This window comes from Narcine bancroftii, chromosome 6, assembly GCF_036971445.1.
Source record: "Narcine bancroftii isolate sNarBan1 chromosome 6, sNarBan1.hap1, whole genome shotgun sequence".
NCBI lineage: Eukaryota > Metazoa > Chordata > Chondrichthyes > Torpediniformes > Narcinidae > Narcine > Narcine bancroftii.
This window is the reverse complement of record NC_091474.1, coordinates 27,776,498-27,802,831: the sequence shown is the minus strand read 5'-3', so window position 1 is coordinate 27,802,831 and position 26,334 is coordinate 27,776,498. Positions and strand designations below refer to the sequence as shown.

At 44.2% G+C, this 26,334-nt stretch overlaps 1 protein-coding gene across 2 annotated transcripts in view; it reads right to left on the bottom strand.

The window, feature by feature from the left end:
• LOC138735875 (angiopoietin-1-like) overlaps positions 1-24,378 on the bottom strand; it is a 31,516-nt gene extending 7,138 nt beyond the window's left edge. Inside the window, exons 1-6 of one of the 2 annotated variants that reach the window (XM_069884420.1) lie at positions 24,227-24,378; positions 20,852-20,973; positions 14,766-14,998; positions 9,560-9,675; positions 6,922-7,023; positions 2,892-3,058 (exon numbers count right to left, since the gene is read on the bottom strand). In XM_069884420.1, the coding sequence (XP_069740521.1) occupies positions 2,892-3,058; positions 6,922-7,023; positions 9,560-9,675; positions 14,766-14,998; positions 20,852-20,973; positions 24,227-24,346 (860 nt within the window). In that variant the 5' untranslated portion in view covers positions 24,347-24,378. The remainder of the gene's footprint in view (positions 1-2,891; positions 3,059-6,921; positions 7,024-9,559; positions 9,676-14,765; positions 14,999-20,851; positions 20,974-24,226) is intronic. The other variant, XM_069884421.1, reaches the window with a different exon arrangement.
• Between the last annotated feature and the right edge of the window lie 1,956 nt (positions 24,379-26,334).

Below are 26,334 nucleotides of genomic sequence, written 5' to 3'. Positions count from 1 at the left end.
ATGTTCTTCCCTGTTTGCTTCCCATTACGATCAGTTCCCATGCTCCCTTATAAATTGTACACATGTTCTCACACTTTCTTATAAATTGTCTCTTTTATTAATTGTTGTGTTAATAAAGTTATGTTTGATTGCAAACCCTTGTGTCCAGACTCGTCTCTCTTTGAATCTACAGAACCTGGCACTTCCTCAACAAAACAGAGTGTTTTGTTTTTTATTTTGGTAGTAATATATAGGTCAGCACAACACGAAGGGCCTGTATTGTGCTGTAGTATTTTATGTTCTATGTTCTAAAAACTTTCCGGGACCTTGATCCCAGTGCTCCCTGTAAAATCGCTCACACCCCAGTTCCCATTTCCTGTAAAGTTACCAGGTTTACTGAATCTTAAAAAAAGAGCAAATTAAAACTATTTTGGATTGTTCATTTTGAGTAACATCCTGAACATCTGCCAAAGTTTGTGTGTGGCATGGCGAATATGGGGTTTCCTTGTGATTAATGGGTTTCCTTGTGATTAATGGGTTTCCTTGTGATTAATGGAACACAAGGTCTCGAGGGTCTCGCAGGTGGATGTGGAGAGGATGTTTCCTCCTGTGGGAGAATCTAGAACAATGGGCTGCTGTTTATACAGTAGAGACAGGTTCACCCCTTTAAGAGATAAGATGATTTCTCTCAGGAGAGAGGTTTAGGAATTCTCTTTGTTGAAGGCAAATGGAAGCGGAAGCAGGGATGAAGTGATCTCAGGGAAACATCCCGCGAAAGAGGTCGACAGAATAGATGACCTAGTCACCCTAATATAGGGTAGGTATGATAGTGTGTGGAACAGGTACATGTAAATTTTATCAGGACTGGTGAGCTTTGTTACAAATGGAGGCTGAATGAGGAGCAGGTAATACAGGTACTACATTTAGAATGAAACATAGTAAAGAAGACAGGACCCTCTCAGAAATGAGGCCCTAGCAAGGGATGAACTCACAACCTCTGGTTTACAAGACCAGTGCTCTAACCACTGAACTATAGGAGCATATCCAATTAGAGCCATTGAAGATGAAGGGACCTTTTAGGGGTTTATAAAATCATAAGGGGCATGGAAAAGGTGAATGGTCACAGCCTTTTTCCCGGGGCAGATGGATCTAAAACTAGAAGGCAGAGACTTAAGGTGATATGAAAGGGATGTGAGGGGCACCAATTTCACCCAGAGGTTGGTGAGTGTGTAGAAAGAGGGGGTAGAGGTGGGTATGATCACAAGGTTCAAAAGAGATTTAGACAGGAGCATGGGTGGGAAAGGTTTGAAGAGATATGGGCCAAATGTATGCTTGGGTACACAACTTGGTCGGCATAGACAAGTTGGGCTGAAGGGCCTTTTTCTGTGTGATAAAACTCTATGACTATGATGAGAAGCTGTTTCCTCAGGCAGGGTCTCCTTGACCATGGGACACACTCCCAGTTTCAATAAGGACCAAGTTGGGGAGAAAATACACAGAGGCCAAAAGTCTCTCACATGGAGAGCTATGGATGTCCCAGGAATGAGAATATTCCAGTCAGAGACCGAGAGGTATATGACCGTGAAGATGGGGAATCAGCCAATCTCATTGTACGTGCAGCAGCCATGAGAAGCAAATGGCTTTTCTCTGCTCTTAGTTCACAGAGCATTCCAGCACAGTACAGACCCTCCAGCCCACAATGTTGTGCCAACCTATTTCTTAACAATCTAATCATTCCCTACCTCACAACCACAACCCTCTATTTTTCTTATATCATTTGTCATCGATAGAAATCTCATCCCATACAAAGCATTAGCAGTGATATGATAATGAGCTTTCTCTTCATCTGTTGTAATTCATCTTGCTTTTTCACCTCCCCATCTGCCATGAGGACAGTTTAGGGTCATTTCATGGGGAGATGTCCTACCTATTTATCATCTCTCTATTTCTACAGGACTTCTCTAATACTTGGTATGAATACGATCAATTCATCCATACAATTTTCTGATCCTGTGTTACATTGGCCACTCATAGATACAAGTTCGACATAATTGTGAACAGTGAGTGTGAGGGTCCTTTTTAAATTTTTAAAGCATTTAGAATTACAGCTCGATAACAGGCCATTTCACCCATGAGTCAGTGCCGCCAAATTTACACCCAATTGACCTACACCCCCAGTATGTTTGAACGGTGGGAGGAAACCGGAGCCCCTGGGGAAAACCCACGCAGACATAGGGAGAATGTACAAACTCCTGGTTCTGATCGCTGGGGCTATAAACGCGTTGCACTAACTGCTACACAAACCATGCTGCTTTGTAGAAGGTGAGACCTCAGCCTGTGAGCCTTTCATTTTACTGTGGGTGATTTTACTGAGGCTTGGATGTGACTAAACAGAGAACATTCAAGCACAGTACAGGCCTTTCAGCCCACAATGTTGTGCCAACCTTGTAAATCTATTCCAATGCTGTCTCATTCTTTCCCTACCTCACACTCATCACCCTTTAATTTTCTTGCATCCATGTGCCTGTCTAAGAGTCATTTAAATGCTCCTATTGTACCAGCCTCTACCATTACCTACAGCAATTCATTCCAGGCATCCACCTCTCTCTGTGTAAAAAAAATTACTTCTGATGTCTCCCCCAAGCTTCTTCTCCTTGCCTTAAACAGATGTCCTCTGGTATTTGCTGTTGCCACCCTGGGAATAAGGTGCTGGCTGTCTACCCTATCTCAGCCCCTCATAATCATATACCTCCATTAAGTCACCTCTCATCTTTCAACACCCCAAAGAGAAAAGCCCTGGTTCTGCCAGAACCCCCCACTGCACCTGTGATAAAAACATAAAGTCTGGAAAGGCTCATCAGGTCAGGCAGCACCTGTGAGGAGAGGGGCAGGGTTAATATACTATGCAGTACCTGTATTTCTGTCTCTCACTGCTCAAGTGGAACTTGTCGTACAAACCGTAGACTTTGTGTTCATCCCAGTCCCTCAGCTCGATGCGCAAGGAATAAGGCCGTTGATTGGTGAGCTGGTAAATGGCCTCATTCCCCAGCCAGTGTTCGGCTGACCTATCACCGAAACCCTATGAGAGAAGCAGTGAGTTGAGGCTGTGTGCCGAGGGGCATCTCTCTACTGAAACAAGGAAGGACAAACAAGCATTACTGCAGTGTCCCATGCACATCCCCAGGATGGTCCAAAACAACTCACAGGCAGGATCACATGCATCAAAAACACAGTGATTGATATTGTTTTGCAAGCAGACCAGTAGACATCTCATGCATAGTACAAGTAAGACAAAAAAGGGAGATCAGTTGGTAAAGGCCACATAATTTTACTAATTTGAGGTTCATTCAGGAGTCCAATATATGTTGAACCCAACAACACACTGAACAAGAGAGGAAGCAAGATCCCAATGAACTGCCCATGTGTGGAAGGGAGTTATAGTTGGGAAGGAAGGAACTTACTGTGTAATTTTTTATGTTCTATTACAACCCAGAGGAGGCTGCCTGGCCTATCAGGTCTATGCTATTTCTGGAAGTATTCCCATGAACCCCATTCCCCTGCAGATTTCCCTATAACTTACTCTCTCTCTCTTTCTCTCAAAAACAACCTTGCCCATCCTCAATTCGGGTGAGAAAATGGTCTGTCTCCAGATCATTACTGTATGTAGTAGGCTGATGAAAATCTTGGCACCTTAATGGATTTTGGAGAGCAGCGAGTTGCCCAACACCATCCTCCAGACTCGAGGACTGACAAAGTCAACTTGGCAGTCCCAATCCCGACTCCAACACTCTTTCTGGATTGGAAGGAGGTTGGATAAAGGATACTGTACTGAAGTTCCAGTGGGATTCCCAGCAAGGTTCCCAGCTACACCGTGCCTAACAAAACCGAGAGTCTTGCAGATTTCACCAAATCTTTTGGAGAAAATAGATTGGAAGTTTCTGTGAAGATGTTTGGAGAAATTATTTGCCCTTTAAATGTTTTTTTCAATGTTGCCACCTGGGCAGATTAAAGCTTTCATATTCCAAGGCTGACAAAATAAAATAAACCAGCTGCAGATTTAAAATCCTTTGAGGTTTGAAGCAATTCACTCCTTTTTCACTGACATACATATACATCATTTCCTTTGTGTACACGGCTGGCTCATTTACATGAAAAAGGCCTTTGATATTAAATCTCCATCTTCTTACCTGAGTGTTCCTTCCCAAAATCATATACGATTCCTCACATCTAATCCCTTTCTCCCAGTTAATGAAATGTCCTCATCATCTAACTAAGCCCCCTCCACCTCTCCCACACATGCTGAGCAAGCCACAGCCTGAGCCCACCCAAACATACCTATCCCAACCACCCAAGTGCACTAGCTTTTACCCACCACATTTATACCCCAAATCAAAGCTCCCCTATAGCCAGGTCCACCCAAAATATTTGCCTCTCCTCTCTATTTCTCTCCTCCCTAACCTGGTAAAATCCCTACCTCATACTCCAAATTATAGAAAATTACTGCACAGAAACAGGCGCTTTGGGTCCTTCTAGTCTGTGTCAAACTATTATTCAGCCTAGTCCCAATGACTGCACCCAGTCCATAGATCTCCATACCTCTCCTATCCATGTCCAAATTTTTCTTAAATGTAAAATTGAGCCCACATTCACTACTTCGACTGGCAGCTCGTTCCATACTCCTACCACATAACATGTGAAGAAGTTCCCCCTCATGTTCTCCTAAACTTTTCCCCTTTCACCCTTAACTTATGTCCTCTGGTTTGTAGCTCACCAACCCAGTGAAAAAGCCTACCTACATTTACTCTGTCTATATCCCTCATAACTTTAACAAATCTCCCCTCATTCTTCTATGGTCCAGGGAATAAAGTCCTAACATGTTTAAACTCTCCCTGAAACTCAGTTCCTGAAGACATTCCCAAGACTTTCTACCACTGTCTACATCTAATTCCTTCCCCCCCCCACCTAGTTATTCCTGCCCAACACTAAGACCCCATCTCCTAAAGCATCTTCCTCACCCATCCAAAACCTTTTGTTTCACGGTCCCATCAAGAACAACCCTCCCCCCACCAAATCATCCTTCTCTCTCACCCATTCACCCATCCACGCAGCACATCTCCACATTACCCCTCTCACATACAGTCCCAAAGCACCTTCCTGCCCCCTTTCTCCTACCCTGAGAAAATCCAGGTGTTAATCCTGGGACTTCTGACTTCACCACTGTTTTAATCCCGCCCCCCTCCCGGCTCTGATTTACCCAGGCAGCTATCCTCACAGTTCATTCCTGAGAGCATACATTGCATTCAATAAAACCCAGAACTTGGTGTTATTTTTAAACTCAGCCTGATATTTGTTGGCTCAAGCCTTTCAGAGTAATTGGAGATCACTGCCACACTAATAACATTCTGACACATGCTGATTATTCCAGCACAGGGCAGTGACCTGGGTCTGTAACAGAGAGCCCAGTGTAAAGGCACATTGATTGAATCAAGGCTCCATGCCATGCCAATATCTAGCCTCAGGGTCCAGTTCACAAATGATTCCAAGCCAAAGCCATCACATGCTTCAAACTCTGGGAAACACAAAAATAAATCCTTATCTCGATCGACCACTGTGGTGGGCTGTTAGACAGAATCAGACACACACAAGGTAAAGACTGAACAACAGGCTTTAATCCACAAAAACCTCTACAGAGCCAAGCTGGCTGTGGCTGCAGCAACTCAGTGTGAGGCTTCGGGAGGCCAGCTCAAGCTTATATCCCGGAGGGTGATTGACACCCAATCGGGTGGGGCTTGATACATTCAGGCCGACTGATTGGCAGCGGCCAGGTGTTGTCCTGTCCCCTTACACTCCTGCAGGTACAGAGGTTGCCCCCTGCAGTAGGCCGGTGGTGTAGCACCACAACCACCTCCTGGAGGGAGAGGCTTTGTCTGTAGCTCGGTGCCAAGAGAGGTGATCACTGTTGCTTATCACTGGGCTGCGGGAATGAACTTCCTGTGGTGATGGGGAGGGGAAGTGCAAGATCCAAGCCACCCACCCTTGTCTCACCACAACCATGTTAAATCCTGATGAAAGTCCATAAATGCAAGACAGTCACTGATGATGCAACACAGAACAAGAGCTCTCTTTACCATAAGGTTCCATAGATATTAAATAGGATGAAGTGGGCTACGATTGTAGGGAATTTGAGAGAATGAGGCTGGTGAATTAATAACAGGAGACAGGGAAATGACAGATCTGTCAAATTAAATGTTTGCATCAGTTGGAGGACACTGCAAATATCTTTGAGATTTTCCAAAGGGTAAGCTATTGAACAGCAGATCATATCAAGGAGGATAATTTTTTTTAAAACTTTATTTAAGATTTTATAACATGAATAACATATAGGATTACATTAAAAAAATTAAGAATAAAATAATAAAATTACAATACAATATCAGTAATCTAAATAAACTATACCCTCCCCAATAATTATTACACATTAATAACCCAACTCAAATTAGTCTAACCGCCCCCTTCCCCCCCAAAATAAAGAGTGAAGAATTAATAAAGTTAATAATATGTGAGAAAAAAAAACCCACTTACAAAATAAAACAAAAACATAACCGATTAAAATACTAACAAAAAGAAAAGTAATTAATACTAAGATATCAAGGAAGATAAATTTTTGAGTCTAGACCAGATGCATCCTGGAACATTGTGGGAAGACAAGAAGAAAATCATTGGGGCCATTCAGACATTTTAGTCCATAACATCATAAAACATAGGAGCATAAACAGGATGTATTTAAGGCAGAGATTGACAGGTATTTAATTAGTCAGGGCATCAAGAATGTCCTGATGTAGTGTGTGTGTGTGTGTGTGTGTGTGTGTGTGTGTGTGTGTGTGTGGGGGGGGGGGGGGGGGGAGCGTTGTAGAATTGGAAGAATTATCTCCTTGTACTCACCAGTTTGTACTCCTTCCAGTTTCTTTGAAAGTCCAAGCTGCCATTAAATCTCCTCTGTATCACTGTCCACCCCCCTCCACTAGTCTCCATGTCACAGTAAACCTGCAGAGGAATACAGAGAGAGAGAGAAAGAGAGGTGAACTTTGATGGAATTGCTCTGTGTATAGTGGCTGGAATATATCAAATCCAAATGGACCCTTGCAAGAATTTGTTGTGTGAGGAATCATGAAAAGATATTCAAGTGGAATGCAGAGGGTGCCAAGAACTAAGGCAGTCAATGCAATTCTCTCCAGGATCTTGGAGTCTGATTGCTCCAATGGGAGGGTCCTTAGATGTTCAACAATGAACTAACTCATCACCATATTATGACCAATGTCAGGCAATGTTCCATCCTTCTGCACAAACTTAGAAGAAAATACATTTTTAAAATTTTTTATTTACTTTTTTAATGATACAGCATGGTAGAGGATCCATCCAGTCCATGAAACCCATGCTGCCCAATTACACCCAACCCTTGAGGAGGCTCAGAGTGGAGCAGGCAAATCCCTTTGGAGAGAGGAGAACCTTTGCAGGGTGGGCATCCCTTGCAGAGGTGTTGCAGTGCTCCACATCTCACCTGTTCCACTGCAAAGCCTCTTCAAGGGATGCCTACCCTGAAGAAGCTCTCCTCCTCTCTCCAAAGGGATTCACCTATACCAGCTCCATATGTTTTGGACGGTGGGAGGAAATCAGAGTACCCAGGGGAAACCCATGGAGGTCACAGGTACAAGTTCCTGACAGACAGCGCCAGCGAACTGGCGCTGTAATAATGTCAAGCTAGCTGCTACAGTAAGTCAGGATCCTGCTGAAGGATGGACATTGTCTCCCACTTTCAATAATGGCAAACATCAATTTGTTCATCTCTTTTGTTCTACTTTGACTGTTGCTTGGCAAAGCCAGCGTTTATTAACTATCACTTACTGCCTTTGGGAAGATGATGTTGACTGGTCATGTGAACCACTGCATTCCCTTTGGCGATGATGTGGAGGTGAGAGGTCCAGGATTTAGATGCGATAATATCCCAGTAATATGGGACTCTTCAACTCTGGCACAAACCAAACAGAGAAACCTCCAGGAGCTGGAGACTAGAGCTACACCCGAGAGCTGCAGCGTGAGACATGGTCTGTCCCTCTTTCTCCCATGATGACATTGAGATTACTGTCATACACACAAGTACAATGTACATAGGCACTGAAATTCTTTCTTGCTGCAGCCACACAGGTTCTTTGGAGAAAAAAAACTCCAATAGAATGCAGCAAATTACTGTACAGAAAGGAATAATAAATTTGAAAGATAGATAAGAAATAGGAGATCATTCATCCCATCATAAGGACTGCTGGTCACTGGATCATGTGAACCAGATATTGGAGCCAGGATTTGAGAGGGTGCTGAGGTCAAGAAGGGTTCCTAAAGGGCCTTGGGCATTGAAAGTTTCTTGATTGTATTGAAGGTTAGGACCTGGAGCTTGGGTTACTGATGGATCAAACAGGAGTCCATGCAGCTGCAGAGGCTTCGTGTGCACTGGAGGAGAATCCACTAATTCCCAGTAACTCTGAAGGGTTCCCTTTTTCTTATTGTAAGGGATATTGGACAATGCTCATGGCGGCTCATTGTTTGCCTTACAGCAGACAGAAGTTAAAGTACATCATGTATGTTTTATTTTTAATGTATTACTACATGAAAAGCTTATGGCAGCTTTATAAACTGACCTAGTCAATCCAGCTACTTGCTTGTTACCCATGGCTACCAAGAATTTTCTCTGCCAGGCCCACCAAATTCCATCCTGAGAGTTTCACCACTCTCTTGAACCTTTTTAATCTGTGCTGTTTACTATCTGCATTCCTTTCAACCTCTACATTGGCCCAATAGTGTTGTCATCTTGAATTGGATGTAATCCCCTGTCCCCAATCACCTCCAGACCACACCACTATCCCACCAGCACCCCCACAGCCCCCTGGCTCCAAGTGCCCAACTCCCAGGTTTCATTCCATGTTTCCTTGGTTCCTATCTCTCACATCAAGTTCTCTTCCATGAACCTCCCACTGTGCACCAACTCTAGAGCCACTGTGCACCAACTCTAGAGCCCTTCCCACATCCAATCACATGGCCCAGGCTCCTTCCATTAAGCAGCCTATTCATTCTCACAGTAGTTTACCCACTGCTAACTAGACAGTGTCCAGTTTGTCTACTCGATATTTCCTGACCCTCAGCAAATGGCTTTTATTCCCCAAAGGTTAACATTTATTCCCTAAAGTCTGACATTCAACATGATCAAGCAAAAAATATTTTAAAAGTTCTTTGGGCTTTCCTGCCCACGATCCATGGACTCCTCACCCTCACCCTGGGGGTCGTCAACATTAATCAGCACCTCGGTCAGTTCCAGAGAAGTCTCGGAGGGTTTACCACCAGACATTTTTAAAGCAGTTCGTCGCAAAGTTATGATTTGGAATGGTCCATAAGCTGGTGACATTTACAATGGTAAAGGGAGTACTTGTGTTGTGACCACACCCCCCCCCCCCCCCCCCACATTGTTGTTTCCCATTGGAAGCTAATGTACTGTTGTAGAAAGCAAGTCAGAGGGATGGGTCTGACTGATTACCTCCCGAGGGTCTGTGGTGTTTTCAATCTGGATAGTGTAGACACCGCTCACATTCGCACCGGATTCTGAGGCCTCGGCACAATCTCGGTAGATCTGTTCTTTCTTCACCTCTGCTGCTGGATAAATGGAAGGAGCAAAGAGGGATAGGATGGAAAGAAAGAACAAAAGTAAAGAGAGAAGGAAGAAAACAAGAGAATGAAAAAGAGAAAGAAAAATAAAGGAAAAGAGATAAAGAAAGAAAAAAGAAACAGTAAAGAGAAATTAAAAATAGAAAGAAAAGAGAGAAAAAAAGAATTAAAGCAAGAGAGAAAGGGAGAAACAAAAGAGAAAGAGAGAAAGAGAGAGCAAGAAAGAGGGGAAGAGAGAAAGAAAGAAAGTCAATTATGAACTGGAAAATCACATTGAGAGAAGGAAGTGGCTAAAATGGGGAGGTTAATGGAAAGAATCAATACCTGATGCTGAGCTTCACAAACCAACCCTGGAATTTTGACTGGGACTTTCTGTTCTGTCATATTCCCACTCCACTCTCAGCAAAGTTATGGAATCAGTGTTGGAGAACACCACGGCCAGTCTTGCCATTATAATCTGGTTTTTGCAGAGTGACAGAGGCTTAAAGGTGCAGGACAACTCAATAAAGTGGTTAGAAAGACATCCAGAAGGCTGAAGAGTCTCATGGGTGAAACAGTTGGGCTGGACCTGGTTCTATCCCCGGGAGGCAATGAGAGTTGGTGACCTTCCAGCTAAAGGCAAAGATCTAATGATGGGTACAATCTTAGTGTTCTCCATTCTACATCTCCAAATATGAGAAAGTTTAGTAGGAAGTTTGATTTGTGAGCTTCAAACCCATATACAGAAATCAAACACAGCCAATGCTGGAAACCTGAAACAAAAAGAGAGAGGGCTGGGGAACTCAGCAGGTCAGGAAGCATCTGAGGAGAGAGAATAATGGAGTTAATATCATCTTACCACTGAACTGGGAGGTTCCAAAACAAACAGGAAAGACTGGTTATCCGAAATTGAATATTGAGACCTGTGGGATGCAATATATCGGAACATAAGATGAGGTACTACAGAGGTGGGTCAGTGTGAGAGGTCAGGGTGGGAGTGGGATGAGGATTAAAGTGGGATGAGGAATATAACCCTTGGCCCAACCTGATCAGGAACCTGTACATCAGCAGTTGAAGTGGCGTCACTTTAGTTGACATCATGGACGAGATGATCCCTTAGTCATCATTTGAGCAAACTGGGACCAGAAAATCAGAAAGCAAAGAAGTGGAATTAGGCCATTCAGCCCATAAAATCTTCCCTGTGGTCACATCATAGCTGATTTATTATCCTTTTTAACCCCATTCTCCTACCTTCTCTCCATATCCCTTGATATTCTCCCCAATCAATATCTACCTCTGACTCAAATATACCCAATGATTTGGCCTCCACAGCTAGCTGAAACAATGAATTCCATAGACTTGGTAAAGAAATTTCTTCTCATCTAGCACCAACAGCTACATCCCTGTACCAGATACACTGTTGAAGTTTCCATGTTCTGTTTATCTGTAAAAAAACATTTATCTTGCAATTGTTGTGAAGAAATTCCTTCCAATGACATGTCTTTCTTGAGCCAAAGCCCAAGATATTTGCTGACTGCATTTCTGGGCTTGACCCATGACCGGATGAAACATTCTTGTTCAAGAAATGCCTGAAGCTTCAATTCCATTTTTGGTAGAAAGCAAAATTCAAGTGTTTCTGCACATTTCCTCTCTTTAGATGGAAGGTCAGAGGTTATTGGGATGAAGGGACTGGGTGTAATGTTCTGATGATACAAAGGTACACTGCAAAGATTTATTGATGGATGGAGTGGGCAGCTGTTGCTAAAATGTGGGCAAATACAAACGTAAATCTGAGTTACCATTTTAACTAGTGGTTCTTAAACTTTTCTTTCCACTCACATACCACCTTAAGTAATCCTTACACAGGGTCGACGCTTCCATTAGGCCAACTAGGCAGCCGCCTAGGGCATAGACCTCAGTTCGGATAGGCTGAGGGGAGGGTTCAAAGTCAGTATTGGGATCTGTGGTATTCACCTGAAGGCCGACTGCTGATAGCTCAGGACAGGAACCAGCTGGTTTCTAATAGCAGAATAACTTTAAAAATTGTGACGTTCTCCCATTTTTTTCAGTTCATTTTATTGTGTGGGACTGTCTCTGTAAAATAACTAAAGCCTGCAGGTTTTGGAAAGTGACTGTGAACTAGCAGCAGGTTTCAAAGAGTTCCAAAAAGTTTTTACATTTGTAGAGTGAAGGAGAGCAGCCCTGGAGAAGCCAGGGGCAAAGACCATGTGAGCAGCTTCTTGAAAAGACAGTGCACATTTTGCTCAGGAGGCCATTTTAAGGAAGCATCAAAAGAGTAAACAGCTCTTCGACCTTCCTTGTGGGAATGAGAAACCCATTTGGTCTCATTGTGTGATATTAGATAAATTGTCAGATTTCCTCCATTTGCTTATAGAAGGATGAGAGACCACTTCGACTGACCCACAAAAAGGGTTTTAAAGTTGCACCCTACTTGACTGACTCACAAAAAGGGTTCAACTGCAGAAGAAGGCACTTGTGTAAAAAGGACATTTCTCTGAAGCACCTCAGCAAGGGAATCGTGAGTAATTAATGTTCTGTCACCTTTGGTCTCTTTCACCCACTTCAGGAACTGCTAACTTCATCTTGAAGCCTGTGTGTCACATTCATCTAAGGCCTGTGCGCCGCAAGCATCTAAAGCCTGCGAATCAATTTCAAACCAATGTGTCATCACTGAATTTCTGAAACTGAACTTTGAACTGCCTTCCCAGAATTGAGCCTTGAGCTGTGGTGGTTTGGGGTGTTCCACACACACACCAATATATTTACACATAGTTAGAGTTTAAGTTAGATAACTGTATATAAATTTAGTTAAGTTTAGATATATTAGATTAGGTGTTATATAATTGTTGCTTAATAATGAAAAATATTATTTTAAGTAATCCTCTGTCTTGGTTAATTTTTATTGCTGTTGTCATATACCTAACAATATTCATGGATGAGAAATAAAAATATATAAATTCTTAAAAGAAATCAACTCATTAATTACTCCAAGCTATATTTTGTTGTTATATTTATGATTTTGTTTATCCTAATTGTCAAAGTTTCATAAAATATGAGAACTTCAAAAGGCAGACTAACAGTAAAGCATTCTTGAATTTCCGTGTAAAGCCATGCAGAAATTATACAGTTACATTTTGCTCAGGGTTCTCTATCAATGTATTGCAAAGTCTCTCAGTGGTTGTATAATATGGAGATACTCTCCTTCAGGCAGTTCTTAAAGAGATATATAAACAACTTGATTATTGCTCTAGTTGATGCCGTCCCACAGTTAATAGAGCTACTAGCTCACCACTCCAGCCATCTGGCTTCTGCCCTGAACTCTGGCCCCGTCTGTGCAGTTTGCACATTCTCCCTGTGACCATGTGAGCTTCTGGATGCTTCAGTTGCTTCTCAAATCTCAAAGATGTGGGCAGGTAGATTATTGGCTATTGCTGGAGTGTGTAAGTGAGTTGTAGAATCTGGGGGAAAATGATAGAAATGTGGGAAAATAAAAAAAAAAGGGAATAGCAAAGATTTGTAAAAATGGTTACGGGAAAGTCAGAGGAAACTTGATGGGCCATTTTCCTACTGCATCATTCTTGTGGAAAAAATGGACACTGGAAGACTTAAAAGGTTTTAATGTTGTGTTGCTTTTGGTAGAGGTTTGCATTCTACTGAGTGCCCTTTTAGTTCAAAATTATTTGAGTTCCAAAATATTTTCTGTCGTATTTGAGAAAGGTAATCAAAAATTGATGTATTACTTATTCTTGTAATTTAAAATAAATTTAGCAGTTTCAAGTTTTGGGCTTTTCACTTTTTTTTTATACAAAATATCTGTTTTTGAATATTGATATAGGCAATTTATTTGGGGGGAGGGGGTGCAGGTAGTTGACTTTGCTTAATGGCTGAAAATAGCCTGATACCAGCCCTGCCCTTACTAATAACAGAGCACCTATGGCATAGGGATTACTTAAGATGGTATATGAATGGAAAGAAAAATTTCAAAACCACTGGTTTAAACTAAGGAGGACCAAGCTGTACGGCTACAGAAGCTGTGGAAGGGCAGTAGGTGGATCCATGGATACTCGAGGATCTGAGGAGACTCAATTTTGCTTCTCTTTCTCTTATTGGTGGGGATGCCGGGCAAGGCTAGTGATGCCTCTTTGTGTGCCTTTACAGCAAGCAAAAGTTGATAGATTTTGCATATTTATTACATAACAAGAATGAATCTTGAAAATATTGCAGTGTAAAGTCAACAGGGGACTTCAGTATGAAGCTGGCATACAGGTGTAGTGAGTAATTCAGAAGACCAATGGCATATTGTGCTTAGTGCAAGGGGGTTTGGAATATAAAAGTGGGCGTTGCAGAGGCTCTGGAGCGACTGTGCAGGGAGTATTTAAGGAAGGGTGCCCCTGCATTGGAGGCAGTGAAGAGGAGAGCCACAGGTTGATTCTGGGATGAAGAGGCTGACGTTTGGTGAAAAGTTGCATGGGATAGGGGTCTTACACATCGGAGCGTAGAAGAATGAGGGGTGATTTTATTGTGACATAAAATGTTGACTGAGTGTTTCTCTCATGGGAGTTTCAGAATAATGAATGGGCGATTCAGATGAAGAGGGTGGAGGACTGGGCTTTCTTTGTCATTGACAATATCCAAGGCTGGTCAGTGAGAAGTTGGGAGTCTGAGCTTAACTAAGGAAATGATTGTGGACTTCAGGAGGGGGATATCAGGAGAACACAAATCAGTCCTCATCGAGGGCTCAGCAGTGGAAAAGGTAAAGGGTAATTTCTTGATGTCAATGTCTCTGAAGATCTATTTTAGGGCATCATTTTGATGCAATCACAAAGTAGGACCCTGCACTCTGTGACTCACTGTAACACAATAACCTGCACTTTTGTTGTATTATTGCACCATTGACTCTATTTAAGTAAGGGTTGACCTGCCTGGATAGTGCGCAAAACATTTCTTCTCATGTCAAAAAACAATTTAATATAATTCAATACAATCCTAATCCATTTCCTGATATGGTTCTCCCTTCAATGTTCGAGGGCCACTGGGGTCCTGCCCAGCTCCCATGGTGGCTCCACCCTGCTCCTCACCTTTCCTCTGGGAAACCAGCGTAACAAGGTGTTGGACGGTGTCTACCAGCTGCAGCTGCTGGCGCTGGAGGCCACTATTGTTGCTGCTGGCTGCCTGCACCCGTTTCTCCAGCTCTCTGATGGTGCTGACCTGCTGGGTCACCAGCTGCTGGAGTGACTCCCTCTCCCTCCGGACGGAGCCCACCTCACTCTGATGTCTGGTCTCCATGTCGTACACCTTCCTCTCTAAAAAGCTGAAACAAGAAACACAGTTAAGATCAACAAACCCTTTGGGTCTTGTTAACGTCAACTAATGAACAATGCCATTCATTCTTCAGGACTGGAGAAGCCCAACAGATCACACAGCATCAATGAAAAGTAAAGGGTAAGCAATGTTTTGGCACTGAGCCCTTTGTTCCTTTGTGTGAGCCTACACAGTAAAACTCCATTAATCTGGCACCATCAGAACTTTGGTGCTGCTGGACCGATGGGTTTTACAGACTATTGGATGTTATCACCTATGTCATCAAGGACCCTCATCACACAGGCCATGCCCTCTTCTCACTGCTACCATCAGGAAGGAGGTACAGGAGCCTGAATAAGAACACCCAGTGGTACAGAAACAGCTTCCTCCCCTCCGCCATCAGATTTCTGAATGGACAATGCCTCATGTTTTTTTTCTCAGTTTTGAACTAGTTATTTATTTTAAATATTGTATTTACAGAACCATAATTTATTGCAATTTTGCATCTGTAACGTACAATACTTCTGCCGCAAAACAACAAATTTCGTGACACATGTTCAAGACAATAAACTTTATTCTGAATAACCAGAATTCTGATTATCCCATCCCCATCACCCCCACCCCACCTCAAATGCTCCCTCTCCATTTTTTAAACTTTAACCCTTTGGACTCCAGCCATTTTTAATCTTTCATAATATATACTCCAGACTGGGTCCATGGGTAAACAATAGAACAAACACCAGTATGAACCAGCTGGAAAATGGAGAGATGGAGTATATGTGTTTGTTGGTAAGTGTCATAAAACTGGGACATGGGGTCAAAAGGGTTAATTAACCTTGTGTTTAGTGCATGCGATTTTCCAGCCAACATGATGAGCTGCAGCTTGGACGCCAGGGTCCTGCTGTGTTAAAGGGAGTGTGGGACCTAGATCCTGATGTATTAAAGAGAATGAGGGATTGAGATTCCAATGTGTTATCTAGATCTAGATCCCAATGTATTAAAGGGAGTGTTAGATTTAGATTCCATTGGGCTAAAGGGCATGTGGGATTGAGATCCTGATTTACATGTATTGAAAAGGCAGAGAGAAAGATTGTTTGGTCCAGTTGACACCTCATTCATAGTACAAGTAAGACACAGGACTAAATTACACATTACTAAAATTCTCCCTTACACTGACTCTATTAAGAAAATCTCAAAAGTTATTTCTTTAAAATTAGGAAGGCAGAATTGTAAATATTCAGGGGTGCGGATTGATATCTGGGACAGACTATTTCCAACCATTGCTTTTCTATCAGTGATAACTAGGTTAACCACAAGAACCAGGTGTAGAAACCATAAGGACATTTAAATCTTCAGACACAAAAAGCCTAAAGATCCAGTCCATTCTCTTTCTTACCTTCTTATCCTCCCACTCATTCTCATAAGGTTAAGGGGAGATTTAGTTGAAGTGTTCAAAATGACAGGAGGTTCTGGAGGAGAGAAGGCAAACCTGGTTCCAGCAGCAAGAAGAAAAGAACCAGAAAGAAGTCGAGAAGTGTGGACTAATGTGCTATGTCTCTGGTCTAGAACACGGTGCTCGTTAGGCTGCTGGACCCTGAACCATTAAGGGCTTTCCAAAGCAAACTGAGTGAATAATTCCTTGGGAAATATTGCAGGGGAATAGTGGGGGAGCGAGGGAAAGGGATGAAATTTGTTTTCAAAAAGCTGACACTGACTTGATGGGGAGAAAGGCCTCCTCTTGTAACAGTCAGCAAGCCTGCCAAGTGATCAGTTGGCTGTGGCCAGGTTCACTGAATTCCTTGGGCAAGCAAGGGGCTGCAAGCACACCAACAGGAAACCATGGACGGTCTGGGAGTTCAAGCAATGGATTATATTACTGATTCAGGTCAGAGGTCAGTGATACAAACTGTGGCCCAGATGTGTCTGTAAAGATGCTATCACAGTGACAGCTTAACTCCCTGTCTGCTCAATGGATTCTGACGCCTCTGCCCAGACCTGCCTTTCACACAGTTCCTCCTTCAATCAGACCCATTCCACACCCCCCACCCCCCAATCACCTCAAGAATCACAGCTCTGACAACAGCATAAACACCTCAGAATATTCAGGGAGTTTAAGGACATCAAGCTGATGGATTGATTTTCACCTCTCCTCCACCAACCCCAGAGCCACTGAGTGAAATTTACAGTTTTCTCAAGATATTATCAGACACAGAACAACTTGAAATGTTTGGCCCACCAGCGATTGTACTTTCATCACATTGGAAGCCAGATGAGGCTCTGTGAATGCGCAGCAGAGAGATCAGCTTCACAAAGTCAGCAATCAGGCCCAGGAGAGCAAGCCTTGGGCAATATAACACAGGAGTAGGCCATCTAAAGGGTTAATCCTACTGCCATATCTACCTCCACCACTTCCCCTGGCAGCCTGCTCCAGACACCAAGAACTTGTGTGTAAAAACAACACATGCCCGCAGATCTTTAAACTTTCCCTCCTCAACTTAAATGCAAATCCTCTAGTATTTTATATTTTTACTCTAAGAAAAATATTCTGTCTATCCTATTAATTCCCCCATAAACATTGACCTTTCTCCACACAGTAAAATATACACACTCACACAAAAATACTCACATCCAGTAGAAAGATGGACTGGGAAATCTGCAAGCTCGGGAACTTTCACTTGGTCACTATTTCCTGGCCTATGATAAGATCTCTTGGATGATCTGTGGAATGTTTCTCAGGATCCCCACCCCCCCCCCCCCCCCCCCCCACCCACTATGACTTTGGCCAAGAAAACTGATAAAACTTATTCTCTGGAATTTCTTTGAAGCCCTTTCTAGAGATTGGGAAATCCCTCCTTCACCTCACCAGGACATCTTCCCTCCAACTCCCAGATGGGAACAGCAGGAGGTTATTCACCCCTTTCAATTTATTCTCCTGTTCAATTGGATTATGACTGGTCTGTTTTAAATCCAATCAACTGCCATAGTTCCATAATTTGGATCCTGTCTCATTTGCTGCTCCACTGAGTGACCTGGCTTCTGAATCATTCCCTCCTCTCTCCTGGCTCCCTTTATCTGCTTCCACCTATCCCCCTCCTACCCCTCTAATCTCCACCCCTTCTGCTTCTGCACCTGGTTCCATCTGTCCCTCACCTCTTCTGGATTCACCTATCACCCACTGGTCCAAATCTCTCTTTAATACCACATGTATTCCTTCCCCTCTCTCAGTCCTGAAGCAGGGTTTTGACCCAAAATGTTGACAGGCAACTTCCCTCCATGGATGCTACCCAACCTGCTGAGTTCCTCCAGCTGCTTGTTTTCTATTTTTCTCAGGATTCCAGCATCTGCTGTCTCTCTAGGTCGAAGACTCACTCCACAAAACATGAGGCTCTGAGGACAAGGCCCACTGGTAAAGGTAGTGAAAACACAGAAATGTTGGAGGAACCCAGCTGATCTCGTAGCATCCGAAGGAGGTAAAGATATATTACCGACATTTTGGGCCTGAGTCCTTCTTCAAGGTTTACCTCCTATAAATGTGGTGGGATCTGCTGAGTTCTTCTAGAATTACTGTGTTTTTACCACTGTTGAAGGTACTGCCTTTTGGATGTAAAAGATCCCCCAATGTTAACTCACAAAGAGCAGCTGAAGTTCTTTTTCAAAGGCTGGTGGAGAGAGGAACCCTGACCATGTTTAAAAAGTTCTTGGGAAAGCAGCCGAAGTCCCACGATTTACTATGGACCCAATGTATGAAGGTGGGCTGAGGCTGGGGAGCTCCTTCTCAACCAGCAGGGACACAGTGGGCTGGATGGCCTCTACTGTGATTTTCTTCCCCCTAGATCAGTGGTTCTCATCCTTTTACTTTTCACTCACTAACATCTTCACAGCATGCCATAGGTGCTCTGTGGTTAGTAAGGGATTTAAGGTGGTATGTGAGTGGGAAAAAAAATGGTTGAGAACCACTGATCTAGCTCATCTGTCATTGAAACAGAATATCAAATTAATTTCACATTGTGCACTTGCTCTTCACAAACTTGCTACTGGAAACTCAGCAGAGGAATGTGAGAAACAAGGGATATTTATGAGAAATCCATGAGTGTTAACTACAATGAGTCAAAATAAACTCGAATCATTTGCATTGTGCAGGACTCTGTTGATTCACATCATTTAACACCCAGCTTGCCTTTATTACTTCAATCCTGACTCAAAATCTTGCATGTTATGGCCAGGGCCCTCGCAGTAGATATTTCAGCTGGTTTTTGCTTATTTAACTAATGGCTATTTTTATTCACTCAGCCCCAAGTGATATTTTCTCTGCCAAATAATAAATGATTTACAGGATTGCTGGCATGGTGCAGATGAGAGCTGCAGCAAAATGTCTGGGAGCTTAACGGCCAGGGAGAAGCTGAGTTTAACACTGATAGTCAAAGGGCAATTTTTCTCTGAGTTGCTATCTGAACAGGACATCTGACTGGTCAACACAAGGCCTTGAGTTAACAACGCAAAGTTCACAGTTACTACGAGGAGGGGTCAAACCCAGCCTCCCCAGCTGTGTGGGTAGAGTTTGCATGTTCTCCCTGTGACTGCGTGGGATTCTTCCCACATCCTAAAGATGTGCAGGTTGATGGAGGAACAGGTTAATGTAAGGTGGCCCTCATGTAGTTGGGTGACAGGAGAGTATCGGTGGGGGAGAATCAGGGGGAAGGAGTTTTGTTCAGGATGACCCCGGAAGGATTGAAAGACGAAAATCTGCAGATGCTGTGCCAGGGCAGTGGGAGTATTGCAGGTTCCTTCCAGAATTACCACACAAAAATGCTGGAGGAACTCAGCCAGTCTCGCAACATCCATAGGAGGTAAATATATAACAAACGCTTAGGGCCAGAACCCATTTCTAAGGAATAAGCAAAGAACAGGAAGGCATCAGAATAACCTCTCCTCTTATCATATCCAATGAACAACTTGTGTTGGTCTGGGTTCCTCCCTCAGTCAGTCTTCAGTCTTCATTCTAACCCCTTCTAGTTCTTTCCTTAAAGGGCTCAGGTCTGAAGCATCGATAATATATTTTTACCTCCTATGGACTGTGAGACCGGCTGAGTTCTGCTAGCATTTCAGCGTGTTAATCCTGGAAGAAACCTGCAAGGCTCCTGTTGCCCTAGCCCTTCTCATTGGGATTGGGACGTGCTGTTAGAATAGCCTGGGCAAGTAACTGCAGTGCATTAGGTCACTGGCGCCATGCCGTGGCCACTCTGTACTGGTGGAGTAGGGAGCATGTGTTTAGAAAGGTGGGTAGAGAGACAATGGTGGGCTGGTGTTGGGAGTTGATGGAGTTACATTCACGTCACCAAGCACAAAGCATTCCATCACACTCTTCATGTGGCCAAGGGGATGCTGGAGTGGTGTTGGGGTGTCAGGAAATTAGTCACTTACTGCAGGATACCCTGCAGTCAGTGATTTTTGTGGCTGATCCAGTTGAGAGCCTGGTCTGTGGGACATTGATGGCGGAAGGTTGGGGAATGAGGAGCATGGGGAAGAACTCTCACTCTGTGCTGCTTTGACCTCAAACACCAGAACTCTGGGTGTCAACACTCGCCCACACAGGTCATCCTGTGTTTCTGACAAAACAGCCCTGCTGAGTCCTGCCTCTGTAACACATGGATAGGTGGAGAGAAGGGCTTTGAGGAATATGGACCAAATGACAACAATTAGTACTGACTTGATCAGGATGGAGGAATTGGACCGACATAACTGTTCTGTACTGTGTGGCTCCATGACTATCCAGTTCATCAGTGTGCCTGGTAATCTCTGCCGTAGGGTCCATGGAAACTCTAGGACCCCAGGAACAATGAGACGGGACGACGCAGGGGCTTACCGACTCCGCTCGCAAATTCTGCTGATCTCATCTGTCTGACGCATAAACTCTTTCTCCAGCTTGTTCATGGAAAGAGAATTCTCCAAGAGCTGAATTTCAATCCTTGAAGTCTGGTTTAAAACCTGTTGGATGGAGGGCACAGGTTGTTGCATACTTACAAGGGTCTTGGGTGGAGTTGGTTGCCGCAGATGACGTATCTGTGGTCATGCGTGAGAGATGCAACTTGTATGCTGGGGCCAGAAAGGATAGTTAGAACAGCATGGCGATTCACGCACCTGTGCAGGGCTCGGAAGGAGGACAGTAAGGAGTGTTGCACTCACCTACAAGTTTAGAGCAAATGGTTAAGTCGGGGTGGTTTCAGGACAGAAGAAGATTGTTGGTGAAATAATAAAATGTTGACACCATTTTGTGCCGAAGAATGAGTGAGTGTGTTCTTTTAATTGTTTGTGTAGTGTCTATCTTGCAGTGGGGCTGTGGGAGGCACAGAGGCAATGGTAGCAGCAGTGTTTGAACTGATCAAGCTGGGGAGGGAGGAAGTGGAGGTGGGGGTTGGAGTTGAGGTGGTGGGCAGAGAGGGACAGTGTAAATGTGGGGGGGGGGGGTTGAGAGGAACTGGCAGCAGGAGATGTGGTTGATGCTGGGTAGTGGGGCTGGTGGGGGTGAGGAGAATGAGCATGAGGTTTAGTGGGGAGGGAGTAGGGACATGTGATGGAGTGGGGGACATGGCTCAGTGGGAGAGGGGCTTGTGGAGAGGTAGATGGGGATTGTGCGCTGAGGCAGGAGCAGTAAGAATTTGCCTGTGGTGCCTCCTGTTCAAATCTTCTCCTTCCAGCACCCTCTTCCACATATCCCTGGGAAGACTGAACTTTCCCTGACATGGTGATCACCTCTTTGCTGGAGCGGCATGGTTTGTGTAGAGGTTAGCACAACACCATTAAAGTGCCATCGATTGGGACCGGGCTTTGAATCTGGCGTTGTCTGCAAGGAGTTTGTATGTTCTCCCCGTATCTGTGTGGGTTTCTTCCAGGGACTTCGGTTTCCTCCCACCCTTCAAAACGTACTAGGGGGGGGGGGGGTCACAGGTTAATTGGGTGTAGCTGAGCGCACAGGCTTGTGAGCTGAAATGGCCTGTTATCGTGCTGTATGTCTACATTTAAAAAAAATAAATACATCTGCTAATGTATCTCTGTTTTATGTCTGAATGAAATGAATTTTGTGTAATATTGCACTTTATAACATGATAATTGAATTTTGATGAAGATCTACCGGGACCAATGCCTAAAGAAGGCGCACAAAATCAGTGAACCGGTGCGGACTCGAAAGGCTAACGTGGCCTGTTTTCGCTCCGTAAATGGTTATATGGTTATGGTTATTTACATTAAAAAATTTAAATTTGAATGTAGGTGACAGCCAGACCCTGGAAAGGAATGGATACAGGGAACCATAGTTGCAACTCATAAGGTCCCTCTAGACTCCTCTAACTCACTGTGAATCCTTGAACCAATAAAACATTACACAAAGAGCTGCTGGCAGAGAGTAAACTGCAGGGATACTGGGTCCTCATTAAACGTGACACCTTTAGTTGCATTGGTGTCTGATCCCTGGACACAGCAGGGACAATGTCACCCCTGAATGCAGGAGGCCGCTGGCTGCAGCTGGACAGAGGTGAAGGAAGAGGCCATTCCTCAGCCAATCTGCCCCCATTCCTGCATCTCCTGGTGAGCTTTCCATAAACCCATCCGTCTCTTGGAGTCCAGATGCAAACTGCCTTTTGAGAGTGGGGGCTTCCAGATTTCCATTACAATTTGTGTGCTCTTTGTCATTCAATCTCACCAATTGGGTCCACATTTAAGCATCTCTCACTTGCTTTGGCTTATGGCTCACAACAGGAAATACTCTCCCCTCTCCTACCCCATCTCCTCTACATCTCCCCCTCTTCTACCTCTATATCTCCTTCACTCTACCCCCCTCCCCTGCATGCTCCCCCTCCCATACCCCCATCTCCCCAACATTCTCCCCTTCCCCTACTTCTGTCTCCCTTACTCTCTCCTTCCCCTACCTCCATTGCCCCTACACTCTCTCCTTCCCCTTCCTCATCTCCCCTACACTTTCTCCCTCCTCTACATCCTTCTCCCTACACCCTCCCTCTCCTCTACCTCTGATCCCCAACACTCTCTCCCTCCCATACCTCCGCCTTCACTACACTTTTCCCTGCTCTACCTCCATTTCCACTCCACTCTCCCCATACCTGTCTTCCTGATACACTCTCCCTCCCATACCTCTATCTCCCTTACACTCTGCCCCTCCCCATCTCCGACTGCAACTCTCCCCTTCCCTACTCCATCTCCACTACACTCTCTCCATCCCCTACCTCCAACTCCCCTACCTCCAACACCCCTACACTCTCACCACCATCACTGTCTCCCCTACATTCCTCCCTCTCCTTCCTCTGTCTCCCCTACACTGTCTCTTCCCTTTCATACCTGTCTCCTCTACATTTCCCCCACCATCTCCCTTTTTTGCCTCCTCCCACTACTTCCCCTCCTCTACCTCCTTCAGCCTCCTCCTGTTATCCACTCTCTCTCCCCCTCCTTTATCTCTTTATCTCCACCAACCCACAGAAGGAGATGAGACAGGTGACCAAAGGCATGCTTTCAGGATCACCTTAAGAAAGGAAAGAGAGAGGAAAGGTCCCAACACCTCAGGAAGGTTCCAGGAGCTAAGACCCAGGCAGCTATCAATGGTGGACTGAAATGGGTGACGTTCAAGAGGCCAGAATTGGTCAGGGTCAGAGATTTCAGAGGTGATGCTGAAAGAGGGATGTGGAAGTAGGAAAGTATTTAAAAATAAGGATGCAACATTTTTAATTTGAGAAAATGGTGGGCATTATCATCATAAAGGTTGGCGTAATACAGTAATACAGGTTGGCGTAATACTACGCCAACGACTTAGGTACAAATCTGCTACTGCCTCTAAAGAGTTTATATAACCTCCCTGTCTCTGTGGGGGTTTAATCCAGATCCTCTGGTTTCCTCCCACCCTTCAAAAATGAACAGGGGTTGTAAGTTAATTGAGTGCAATTGGGTGGCATAGGCTCATGGGCCAGAAAGATCTGTTACCGTGCTGTATGTCTAAAAGAATAAGGAACTGTCAGTCCAGGAGCTAATCTGGTCAGGAAAGCGGGAGAAATCTGGAACTCACAAAAATATGAACCTCCCCACATCAGAAGTGGATTTTAGGGTCAATTGATATATTAGGGACTAAGAAGCTTGTTCTTTCATGAGGGGTGATTTGGAGAAAGTGGGAGGTAATGTGCATCAGGAGTAGAGGGAGATGGTGATGGACGTGGGTGGAGTGTATCTGCTCACCCCTCACCTGAGTCTCGATCTTTGAGAGCTTGCGGGTCTGTTCCACTGTCTGGCTTAGGAGACTGGTGCCGATCTCCAGCATCGTCACTGTGTGGTTCTGTACCGCTCTCTGCTGCAGTTGAACCATCTCTGGTCTGACCTTATCCTGGATATAACTTTCAAGCTGCAGAGGGATTAAAACAAGGAGTGACTGTTTCAAGGTCTTTTCAACTCACCTACACTTCCTCAGGTAGTTAAAGGAAGAAAAGGCCTATTGTCACTCATCTTGACAAAATTTTACAACCGAGCCTGTCCTATCTGGCTGCAATATTGCATGGTACGGTAGCTGCAAAGCATCAGACTGGAAGTCAATACAGAGGATCATGAAAAAGGCTGAGAAGATAACCAGGGTGATGTTTAAATAGGGCTCAAAGAATTATCAAGGATCCCTAACTTCCATCACATAACATTGACCTATCATCAAGAAGGAGGAAAAGGAGCGTCCGATTCAAGATGGCCTGGCTGGGAAACAGCTTCTTCCTGCAGGCTGAGATTGATGAACAGTATCCTATAATTTTGGGTCTCTTAAAAAATGAAACTGAGTAAATTATCCAGAATATTTATACATATATTTATATTATTATGTATGCAAGTGATTACTAGGCATTTTGCGTGTGTGGGTGTGCACGCATGAACGTGTTCGTGTTTGTGTATGGGTGCGCATGCATGTGTGGACCGTAGTCTGGAGAGCCTCTTGGCGTGAGACTGCTCAAAGTGGAGCGGGAGCATTTGGAAGGAGCAGGTGAGGCCCAACTTCAGTGCAACACTCACAATCCACCACCCCCAACTCCAACCGTGGTTCCCACATTGACCTCATCAGTCACCCAAAAACCCACAGAACTGGGCAAGTCATCCTCAATCCCTGGTCGATGAAAAGGCCTCAACACCCTCCCTAGCCAAACACTGCTGGCAGGGATGTTCTCATTTCAGAAGAGTCCTCATTTTAAAGTTCAAGCCCGAAACGTTGGTGATGTACCTTTGCTACATAAAGGTACTCTTTGACCTGCAGAGTTTCTCCAGCATTTGTGTGTTTTTTCACTTAACCACGGTATCAACAGAATCCTATGTTTTACCCCTCATTTTAAGGATGTTTCCTGGCATTTCCAAAGGAAGTAGCCTCTTTGAATCCAGCTCATTGAAAAACCTTATTGTTACGACTTTAATCACATCACAATCTCCATGTACTAGTGAAAAAATGAACTAATACTGGGAACAGGATAAACTCCATTTCACATTTGAAAACCTATAGTTAATGGCAAGATATTTAAAGAAAGATGCTGGTCTGTTGCGCAGATCGATATCAGGCTCTAACTGGAATCAGGTGCTGGGTACATTTCCAAACAATTAACCACTCAACTAAAATCAGGACTGGTGTAATAAGAGAGAGAGAACAGCAATCAGGGAATAATTCAGAGGTCACTAGGTGTCAAGATCTTGAGAGGCTCACAACAAATGGGGTAAACTGATCAATTTTGGACTCTCGTAAAATTCTGGAGCTGATGAGTTTTAAAACTCAGAAACTGTAGACTTCAGGAGTGGGAAATCAGGAGAACACAAACCAGTTCTCATCAAGGCGTCAGCAAAAGAGAGGATTAAAAACTTCAAATTCTGGGTGTCTACATCTCTGAGGATCTGTACTTTGGCCTCCATGTTGATGAAATCACGAAGAAGGCTTGCCAGTGGCTGTACTTCATGAGGAGATTGAGAATGTCACCATTCTTTGCAAATTTCTACAGGTGCATCGTGGAGAACATTTGACTGGTTGCATTGCTGTCTGGTATGGAGGTTCCAATGCACAGGACAGGAAAAGATCTGAGAGTTGTGATCTTGACCTGTGACATCACGGGCACCAGTCTTCCCTCCATTGAGGACGTCTTCCAAAGCGGTGCCTAAAGAAAGCAGCCTCTATCCTCAAGGACCCTCACCACCCAGGCCATGCCCTCTTCACTCTGTTACCATCAAGAAGGAGGTACAGGGGCCAGAAGATGAACACTCAACGGCACAAAAACAGCTTCTTCCCCTCAGCCGTCAGATTTCTGAATGGACAATGAACCAAAGACACCACCTCACTATCTC